The 11,502-nt window shown below is 35.5% G+C and overlaps 1 protein-coding gene across 1 annotated transcript in view; it reads left to right on the top strand.

The window, feature by feature from the left end:
* Positions 1-2,494: 2,494 nt before the first annotated feature.
* Positions 2,495-11,502, top strand: part of LOC309874544 (myosin-IIIa-like) — a gene marked incomplete at both ends in the record, with an annotated part of 40,234 nt that continues 31,226 nt past the window's right edge. The window contains 2 exons of the mRNA XM_082752792.1: positions 2,495-2,662; positions 7,462-7,596. Of these exons, the coding sequence (XP_082608918.1) occupies positions 2,495-2,662; positions 7,462-7,596 (303 nt within the window). The remainder of the gene's footprint in view (positions 2,663-7,461; positions 7,597-11,502) is intronic.

Genomic DNA, 11,502 nt, shown 5'->3' with positions numbered 1-11,502 from the left:
CCCTGTGTGGGTCTGGCACGGGATATGTATTGGAATCTTTGAATCCCTCCTTCATCTTTGGTACTCATTTTTGAAAGGAAAGAAATTTTTCCTTTTAGAACTTCTGCACATCTCCTATAAGTTGCTTGGGTCAGGGATGTTTGCTGCATGTCCTTGCAGTGTGAGACCTAGCAGGACCTAGATTTGGGTGGAAAACTTCTGTAGAAAATATATTAGAGTATGTCTACATGTAAAATGATTTGGGCATCTTGGTTTTATGAAGGTGGCCATTGACTGCTCTCCACCTTTTTTTCTAGAAAATCATCCATTATGTATTGAGTAAATCTTTAAGCAAACAGCTGGCTTCTGTTCTAAAAACTTAGGCTCAGACAGAAATTTCATCATTGCCATGTCTCCCAAAACAAAAGTTTGGGATTATGAATCCAATCTCACTGTCATCCCCCAAATAAATTGTTTATCATCTTGTGTAGTCACAATTAAGAGCTATCTATAAAGCATTTACATGTACCTATAGAGTGGTCTTTTGTATTTGTTTATTTGCTTCTTTGTTTTTAAGAAAATATAAACATTATGTTTTTATTTGAGCGCTGTTCTATAGGTAAAAGGGGGGGGGGGGGGGGGAAGAAATCCTTGACCAAAATGTTATAAATTGTTTGTGTTCACTTTCTGGGAAAGAGGAGGCCTTTCCTGGAAACAGTAAAGCTCTCGAGGCATGGATAAATAGTAGGCACGAGGTGGAAAGGTAATGCAATCAGTCTCCTGACTGGGTTGTGCTCATAGGAATCCAAGCGGGAGAGGTGGACAGGAGGAAAGAGGAGATTTTGAATCTGTAATAGGAGTTTGGGGATTTATGTATTAAGTCTCCACGTCTTGATCTCCTGCCATTGCTTTGACCTTAACTTGGATTTGTGTTAAGGGAGATTTGATTATGACAGGTGAAACTGGTTCATTTTGCTCCTACAGGCGTTGAAGTCAAGGTGATGGGCCATGGTCACAGTGCTCAGTGGGCAACAGACTTCTGTGGGTTTCTTGATGCTAAGAGGGTATTACTCTGCTGTGCGAGCTGGTGTACAAGCTGGTAATAGTCACGTGTGTATTTAAAAATAAGAAAAAAAGGGGAGAAGAAAACCTTGTTTTCTCAGTGATGAGTGAGTTAATTAACCAAAAGCAGAGCAATGGGAAGAATTCTGAACCTCAAGTTCCCCAGGAGAGCTAGAAAACTTGTCTGAATATGTACAATGTACCAATGTGCATATTGAATAATTTAAAGAGCTGATACAACAAATGTTTGTGTAGCAGTCCATTTCAGCTGCTTCTAAGAGGTGTACATACTGCATCTATAGTGTGGTTATATGAATAAACAGATGAATAAAGAAAGTATGATGAGTATGCTGGAAGCCAAAAATGAAGCTGAAATTGAAGGTATTCTGTATGTTATCAGAAAAGCGCAGTATAATGCTATTTCTGTAACTGGCATATCATGATATAAATTGCTTTGCGTATGGATGTATGCTGTTGAAAATGAAAAATCCCAAAATAATTAAATTGATACAGTACTCTTAAACCAGGCTACAAAACTTAAAAAATGAATATATGGAAGTGACTCTCCAAAGCTCACTTATTTGTCATGCCCTTAATAAGGGTTTGAGGCTGCGCTGTTGTCTGCCCCTTTCATTTTTCAGTCTTGGCTCTGCACTTTGGAATACAAGAACATAATTTTTTAACGCCCCTCTACCAGGTTTTTGCCTGTTCTTAAAAAATGGTAAAGGTGGGTGTTTCTGGTTTGTTTGTGTCTTGTTTTTTAACACTGTAGGTGCTGGATAGTTGGTATAAAAGCATGTGCTAGTGAGTTGTATCCATCACTGACCAGGGCATAGGTGCGGGGTTTCCTGTACAGTATGTAAAATAGGTGCATTAGTGAAAGTACACCAGTAAACACGTTTTCCATGACTGAATGCTTACTTGTCAGAAGACCATAATATTGTAAAAAGATCTACCACTTCAATCTGCTTGGCTCAATTCTATATAAAAATTCAAATGCTGATAATAGGATTCCTCTGGATTTTATGTAACAGTAGTCTCTGAGCTTGGCTCCCATTGCCCTGCCCCTTTAAAAAAAATAATAATAATAAAAATAAAAATCCCAGAGTTGCATTTTAGTTCCATTATGGGAAAGCTTCTACTCACTTCACTCAAGCCAGAAATTAAGGGAAATTCAAATAATCATTTGTACTAATTTGATACTGTGTTGACCATGTTAAGTACCTATATTAAGTGCAAACTTATTCTTTGTTATGCTTTCCTACACTACATGGAAGCAAAAAACAAACAAACAAACAAACAAAAACAAACAAACAAAAAAAACCCACATCATTTTTAGTGTTAGAGATTGGAATACATATTTGTTTTCATATATGTAGGAAACCAATTGTGAATAATCATTTGTTCACTGAATGCTGAAATTTTTAATTTTTCCTAGGAGCCATCATTTGAGATGCTTCCGTTGACTGGGAAAACAATCATATTTGATAGCTTTCCTGACCCCTCAGATACCTGGGAAATAATTGAGACTATTGGCAAAGGAACATATGGAAAAGTTTTCAAGGTATTAAATAAGAAAAATGGCAGCAAAGCAGCAGTCAAAATCTTGGATCCTGTTCATGTAAGCTACTTAAATTACTGTTGTTTGTACTTATTTAATTGTAACTGAATGCATTATGTATTATTTTTTCTTTTTCTTAAAATCTCAGTAGGTCATTTACATTAGAATCAATAGCTCCAACCTGCCAAGTAAAATATATTTTCTAGCTATCACTGCATTTTTTCAGTATCATGAGTGATCTCGGAAGTGGTCGCATATGGTAGAAGTCAGAAATAGACCTAAACTCTATTCTACTTTTGGTTCCGCCTTGCTTATCTTTTAATTTCAACTATAGACCTGCTTATTTTCCTTTTAAATACATGTACCAGAGTCCTAGTTTCTTATATTTTTAATGTTGTTCCTTTTTTGACATGCTAGCCAGTAAGGAAGCTATGCATTTTTAAGTGTCTTAAATGTCCCTTCAAGCATCTATTTTGAGTATGTGCTTTTAGCTGGGTTAAGTGCTATGAGTGACACTTTAAAAATAAAACAACATACTTTCTTTTTGTTATTATTGGTTCTGAATTTTCAGAATGTGCCAAAACACTTAGAGATCCATCTTTTCAAATGGAAAATACAAAGGCAGTAACTCCTACACACAAAGCACCAGGTGATGGGGATGTGGAATTATGTAGTAGAGGGCTTTTGTACTCAAAAACTGACAGTTGTTGGGAGGCAGATTAATGCTCAAAGAGTAAGGAAGAATGTTAGTTTGGTTCATAAGGTGAACTCCATTGACTTCGGTGATGGCTACGTGTGGTGTGAGATTGTTCTTGAGAACAGTAACCTGCTAAGCATAGACAAGGAGCTATTCCTTTTTTTGAAGTGGCCCCTTTGAGCTCACCTTTTGCACTCTCAGCACAGTGTTACAATTTCTGTTGGGCTCATAGGTCTTGTGGAGCAGATGCTGCTGTGTGTGAGCATAAGCTGGACTCATGGACTGCATAGCAGCAAGGACACTGTAGTGGCAAGAGGAGGTGTTTCCAGTCTGGCTCTGTGACCCTGCTACAATCATATGCTTTGATGTGAGGCATGTGCTTCCAATGCACAATTCTCTGGGCAGCTGGAAAAAAGCACACTGTGTTGTGTGAACCACTGTGTGTCACACCATGTCTCATTATGTTCCCGTGGCCTTTATGTCCACAAAATGTGAAAACATTCTGTCTTGCATTTTATTTGCTGTTTCCTGTTATTCTGTTTTTCATTTCAGTATACTTTCAAAACAACAAAAGGAGGCTAACCTCAATGCAGTATCACATACCTTTCCCGAAGTAAATGTGGTTTGCAGCTGAGCAATAAGGCTCTTGGTGAATTCAGATGCCTTGGAAACTGTTTGGACTCTATTGCTTTCTGTAAACTAAGTTTGCACGTTTACAATGAATAGAGGACTTTCTTGCAGTTGGTGTTCATATAATGCCAGTATGTCAGGAAATGTTTCTGCTTTAATCTGTTTTACAAGTGTTCAGGAATGGTTCTTAACAGGCAACTGGTTCTGAAGGACTCGGGTCAAGTTTCAACATTCTGTACATTTTAGAGGCTATAAGAAAAGGGTAGAAGATAAATACAGAGAGAAAGAAGAGGAAGTAAAGATGATGCTAAAAGAAAGAGAAACAGATTAAATAGGAGATAAAGAAGTAGCATATGAAGAAGCCAGAAGAAATAAAAACAGTGGATACAGAAGAAAGAAAAAAATATTAAGGTATAACAGATTCCCAATTTTAATGAAATAGTTTACTTAAAAGTCCTTTTTTTTTTTTCTTGATTCTTTGTAAAAGCATGCAGTTTAAAATTTTCTTCTTGGTCAGTTGAGACTCTTAAACTTCTGTTCATCTCAGCTGCTGAAAACCCTGTAAGTTGTCACCCAGAATTTCCATGAACTGAGAATATTGAACTGGAAGCACTGAAAATTTTCTTTTTCAGCATACCCCAATATTATTCAAAAAAGGCATCTACTTATATTAAAATTCTAGTTTTGTTTTAAAACTAGATTTTTCTTCTGACAAATATTCACATGGATTTTTTTTATTGCCTATATTAAAGGTGTTTTTTTCAGTGCACAAACAAGTGAGCCAAGGATACTGATATGTAGTGGAAAGTCAATAATTCAGTCAACATCAGAGCACAAGACTTGAATTCTTAACTGAACATATTCTCCTTTTCTTTCTGACACCATTCTTCTTTTCCCCCTCCTATTCACAGGAGTTCTAAAGTAGCAGCTGTATCTCCATGTTGGTAATAAAATGGCAATCCCATATTAGAAATGGAGTGAAAGTTATAAAACCAGACCTTTTTGTTTAAACTGAAAGTATTATTAATGGCTGCAGAGGGAGCCATTGCAATGATGAAAAAGGTAGTTTATATGTTTTCTTTGAATTTTACTATTTTTTTCTTTAAAGATGGTTTCAGAAATGAGCAACGTGTAAGAGGTGGACTGAAGAATAGAGCAGAAACATGCTTTTACATTACTTAATTCAATCTGGAAATACCAATTTAAGAAACTACATTATCAGGGGTGATACAAAACTGAAATAAGCATTTCACATTAAATCTCTTTAGGCCTTTTAGATTCTTTATGTTAAATAACACCTCAGATTTTTGCAACTGAAACAAGAAAGCGAAGGTGTTGAAATGACTATGTATGAAGATGGAACTGAAAACATCTTAGTCTTGTCCTTAGGGCTATAAGTAAGCACCATTGTACTTTAAGACTCTTAGCCAAGATACCTTATATCTAAGTTCACGTGAAAATATTCCGTCTACTGTTTCTGGAAGAGGCTCTCCCTTTAGCTATGTTTTATGCAGGTAAATATATTAAATTCAACCAAATATATCAAGTTGTCTTTTTTCATAAAATGCAAAGGAAGATTTTTTTTTAGTATGTATAGAATAAATATTCTATTCATTTCATATCCCTCTTTTCATTTCTCCTCATATTGGTAAAAATTTCAAAATCTGAGTACCCCTCAGGAGACAGAAATATCTATTACATCACAGTGGGACAGTGGATAATTCTCTTCCAATTTCCCCAAGGCAGCTAGGGCTATTGTATGCTTTGTGTGTATTTTGGTTTTGACTTGATTTCTTTTCAGTTTGTCCTTTTGTTTTTACCAGATGCTCTCTCTCTCTCTCATTCCCTCTTATCTTTGTCTCTTTCCATTTTTGTCCTTCTGTTCCCTCCAGTACCTTGGTTGGTTGTTCCTTCCTTCTTGTTATTTTTTTGGCTGTGTTCTGCGTTGTGCTTGTGGGAAAATTCACTTATATTGAATTCCTTCTTTTTTGACATAGAGGAAAACTTCCGCTGTTTTTTCCTCCTCTCCCCTGCTCTACCCTCCTCCCTTCTCTCTCCCCCTCCCAAAAAAAAAATAAAAATAAAAATAAAATCTCTAAAGCTCTTTTTTGTAAGAAGACTTATTCACATAAGCTCAATGTGAAATTTTAACAACCCAATTCCTGAAGATACTGGTGACAAGGGAAGTTCTTTGAGGTCAGTCCAAAAAAAAAAAAATAGCCCAAGCTAACGTGAGGAGCTTTACTTGGATTTAGTGTTGGAGAGACCTGCATAGGAAACAGGTGTCCTCTTAGGCACAGGTGTCTTATGTTGTGAAAAAAAAATAGGATTATCATTCATTAGGACTACAAAGCAACCCTTTTCACCCCTGTAGTCACTTCCATTCGGTGGTGGTGAGGCATGTGATAAAGGTTTTCAGCACTGAGTAGGTGCCTTTCATTGGTATGAAATCCATTCATATGGATAGTGCACTTCATGAGTAGCTTCCCTCTACAAGTGATTTGTCTATTTATTTTTTTTTTTGTCTGTAAATAGCAAATTGTATTAAAAGCTTTTTAAATTTGGTAACAGGTTTGCTATCCATGCTTTTTCAAGATCTAAAAAATGCAGGGAAAATGACTACAGCTATTCTGCCTCTACATGGCAGAACATGACCTAGATGGACTGAATGTTTTCTCAGTATGATGAAAACAGTCTAAAAACATCCCTCAATGAGCTCTTTTAGTGCATAGGTGAAAGGGGTTACCTGACTTGTCTGGTGCCCACAGTTGCTAGCATCTGTACGTGTATTTGGCCTGAAGAGCCTTGCACAGTTCCTGGTGCATGTGATGACAATCAGTTGTCAAGTCTTGCCTCCAAATGGACTTGCCTCATTATGTAAGAAACATGAGGTCTGTTTAAAAAACAAACAAAACAATAAAACATACTGACCAAAATGCCAGTATTCAGCTTAGTGGAAAAACTGGAGAAATCATGGATATCACCAATTTCTATGATAGCAGAAAATGAGAAGAATTCACAGATGATTCCAGAAAGTGGAATGATAAATGAGTAAGATGTGGCTGCAGTCATACTTGTTTGTGAACAGAGTGGTAGCAAGGTAGTTCCAGCTGCACCTTCTCTGGCTGGAGATAGCCTTGAGACTGGAGAAGTAACTGTTGACTTCCCAAGGCATCTGCATGCAGTTCCCAAAAACTCATCAGTCTGCAGCTATACACTTGTGGATTGCACAGGCTTCAACTTGAAATGTTCTTTGCCCATTCTTCTGAGAGCTCCTCTGCCATACCCTGTGCATTTGTTAGTTGAAATAGGCAGAAGACCAAGGAAAAGAAAACACGACTTTCATTAAGTAAACAAAACCAAGCTTTGTAGCTCTGCAAATGGCACATTAATACTTGGATTTATTTGTTTTATTATTTTTTTTCTCTTTGCATTATTTCAAACTAGATTTGAATAGCCTGAGAACTTTTTTTTTTTTTTAATTGCTTTTATTATTTATTAACTCCTATGTATTTCTCATTTGTGATCCCAGGATATTGATGAAGAAATTGAAGCTGAATACAACATTTTGAAAGCTCTCTCTGATCATCCCAATGTAGTCAAATTCTATGGCATGTACTATAAGAAAGATGTGAAAAACGGAGACCAGCTTTGGCTTGTTCTTGAGGTAAATAATTTGGAAAAAAAAAAATCTTCAAGTCAGCATTCTTATGTTGAGTATGAACACAATGAATGAGATGCAAGTTTTCTGTTTGATGGCTTCCTTCGGAGTGGTTGCATGTGAAGTGATAAATACTGTTTAGTTTTGTCAGTGTTTTGAATTAATGTTCTGATCTGATTTCAGTATTCTTGTTAGGTGTTTTATACGGCTAATACTGTGTCTTCAGAATTAGGATGTAAATGCTAATAGGACTTGATAGGATTTGCCACTTTAGATCTTTCTTTGAGAAAAAGTGTGTCATGGGAATCTTCCTTCTGTAGTATTTGTTTAAATATGACTAAGATATGATATAACAGGTAAAGGAACTGCTATGGTGATTTTTTTCAAAAATAAATGGTAGAAATGAGTTATGTTTTTTTTATGCACATAAATATACAAATAAGACAAATGAACAAGGGTAGAAGCCTGTTCTACTTGCCAAATACTGTTGAAAGCAACAGGATTTCCCCAAATGGCATGAGAGCAAGGTAAGACCTGTAATTTATGTATTTCAGTCTTTAATTTTGACTAATCTAGAAGCAAAGAACTTGATTACTACTATTTTCGTAGGTTTCCTATAATCTGTTCTGCAAAAACTTCCTTGATGATGTTTGATCGTTGTTTGATAAGGTTGAGATTGAAGAATTAGTTGTGTTTTATAATGCCAGCTACACAAATGTAATCCTTCTGCCAAATATCTCAGATAAGTGTTATCTAATCCTGAAAACAAGTTCTAAAAACAAACAAACAAAAAAACTTCTAAAGCTTTTCCAAATTCTGAATTGCATTGGGAATATGTTTTAGGATAGTTTGCACTGGAATTGATAATAAATTGTTAGGTTAGACTGACATCAAAAGATGTCAGCCTTTTGTGTAGTAAGCATCTTTGTAAAATCTAACTTCTGTTGTGTCTGCTGGGCATTTGAGACTCCATCTGTGAAACTTCTGGCCTGTAAAGGATGAGTGCCAAAGAGCTAGGATAGAACAGACTGTGAGGAACAGTCAAGAGTTTATATTTTAACTTATATATTTTGCTTGGAGTTATTTTATTGATGTGAAGAACACAAGCTACATATAGCATACAAGTTTTATATTTACTCTTCACATGCTATGCTGCACATGTACAAGTGCCACTGTGGGTTGGGTGGAATAGTCTTGGAAGCTTTCTGTCGCTGCACATGCAGATCCATGAGTACAAAGAATTTCAGTTGGTGTGTGTATGTGTACGTATACATGAGTAGAAAAATAAATTTCTAGCAGTGACTTTAGTGAATCTATACTTCTAATACAAAGATCTGTGAAAGAAACCTGTTATGGCATAGGTTCCTCCGGTGTATCACTTTCCTTTCAGCTTGTATGCAGCTTTACAGGGCCATTGCAGATTGTTTTTTCACAGTAGCTATATAGGTGTCTTAAAATTTATGAGTATTTTTTTTTTTGTAGTTATTTTGTTTTGTGTGTTGTTTGTTGGTATTGGTTTTGGTTTTGTTTGTTTTTGTTTAACTAATATCTGTATAAATTCATAACGGCAGCAATTAGTTTTTACTTTAGTTTATAGAGACTTATTGCTTTGGAGTCTGTTGTGTTTTGTGTTTTTTTTTTTTTGGTTTGGTTTGGATTTGTGGTGTGGTTTTTTGTTTGTTTGTTTTTGTTTGTTTGCTGGTTTTGGAGTATTTGACTCTATGTAGATGTGATGAAATATTTTTTTTCCTGAAGAGGGAAATCCTCAGTTCTCAAAGGCACGTCCCACACTACATAACAATAAGCTCATCTGGGAAGATAGTTTTCAGAATTCTTTTTTCTTAATTCTGTTTTAGACATTATTTACATGAATTGTACTGTGAAATTCTTATACATTTCTAGTATAACAGTCATGTAAAACTATCACTGTTGCATGTGAATGCAACAGAGTATGGCTATTCCTGTGCCCATATTTGTCTTAATGGGATGAAGGTCCATCTAGCCTGTATCCTGTGTCTGACTGGGGTCAGCTGTAGATATCTGTGGAATACTATGGGACAAAGCAAATCAGTAACATGTTAACATGCTTATGAAGCATGGGAGAATTCTGTAAAATGCTCTCCTAGCAGTTCAGCAACTGAGAGTTTAGAGATTTTTCTGAACCAGAAGTGGTACCTCTGTTATGAGAGGAAGGTAACTGTAGAGAAAGGTGATTACATATAGGCATCTGTATGGCCATTTCTGAGGCTCAAATAACTAGCCTAATCCTTCTGCCAAGGATTAAATAGTTCTGGTATGGTTAAATGGAAATGAGGTAGTACAGCAATGTGCAAAACCACTGTGATCATGGACATCGGATTGATCACCATGAAATTCATCTGAAGACTACAGTATGATGATTTTTGATGTACCCTATAGTTCTGTGTTGCTGTTTTATATTGGACTTGATCATGTTTGGTTTTGGGGGAGGAAGAAGTTACTAACTGGATTTGTACTAAGCTATGGCAAGTGGCTGTGAGGTCCAGTTTTGAAGCCAGAACTGGCCAAGTAGCCAAAAAGATTGCCTGTAGTGTTGTAAAGGATTCTTGTGAGTTTTTTTTAGTCCCAAATATCTGAATTATCATAAAATTGTCATGTTAGTTGTAAGTTATTAGATATTCTGGACACTGAAAATGACCTTGGATGGGTTTATGATGAGGTTATTCATGTCTTGGTGTAAAATAGTCCACCCCACTTTTTATCTCTGTTTTCCAGGATTAATCTATCCTTACTTGACTTGTTACCTATTGAACCTGTACTCTCAAATTCCAGGACAAGATAGCTGTACATTCAATTTTTATCTAAAATTACCATTTTTATTTGCTGCTCCCTGTAAGGTTGTTTGGTGAAGATCTCAACAATGAGGCGCTGGATTCACAATTCAGGTTGAAGATACTTCTGAATAGAAATCATTAAAACAGATGACTATCAAGAATTATTTACCTACAATTAAATGGTATTAGAATCTGACCTATTGGTTTAGGTCATCTGACGGTTTGTATCTGTAGGTGACAAAACCAGTTGCTTCAAAATGATGGGAAAGATCTGTTGCAGGGTAAACATAACATTTTTTCCTAATCTCTTCACTTATGAATTGCCTAATAGCATGTATCTTTATAGAAAATATTTTTCTAATTTGAAGTGAAATTCCTAGTTTTCTATTGAATATTTGAGTTTCATTTTCTTTGTTGTATTGTTCTGTCTCTGTGCTGATGTGTGGATTACCTAAATGATCTTGTAAAGCATTTTGAAGTTGCAGTGCTGTGAGCTGGAAATGTGCTTCTGGGAGAGCAGGAGCTATTGCTCATTTAAAAAAAAAAAAATGTTAAAAGAAACAATTAAAAAACAATTACTTTCTTGATGTAATAAAGTATCAAGAGAGATGTAGTCAATCTCATGCTTTGATTTAGCCTTTAAGTGTAAGTCTAATCAGTTAAAAAACTTGCATAACGATTACATGGAAAAATAAAGTTGAACAACCTTTTCTCATAACACTTTTTCTGTATTTGACATTCTAGTAGTGTATTTGTAGGAAAATAAAGTTACCAAATAGTGTTTATCTTAATATGAGGACCTAAATTTGAGACTGGTATAGAATAAGAATTAAGTAAATAAACTAAAAGAAAGCAATACAAGAGCTTTTTATGTAATTAAGTTATTTTATTACAAAAAATAAATTAAAAAAAAACTTGCTCAATTCACTGTTTTTAAGGAAACCACCTACAGGAATGAATGTTAAGTAAAAAATACATCTATATGGTATAACAGTAGTTTTGACTAAGTTCAGTAATGCCTTTCTTTCTGTAGGCTGCACTTAGGCTGAACATCTGCCCCTGTGTGGATGCTGTTCGAATCATATTTATTATAAAGAAT

This window comes from Aythya marila, assembly GCF_965140915.1.
Source record: "Aythya marila genome assembly, chromosome: 2".
NCBI classification, from domain to species: domain Eukaryota; kingdom Metazoa; phylum Chordata; class Aves; order Anseriformes; family Anatidae; genus Aythya; species Aythya marila.
This window is presented reverse-complemented; position numbering and strand designations above follow the sequence as displayed.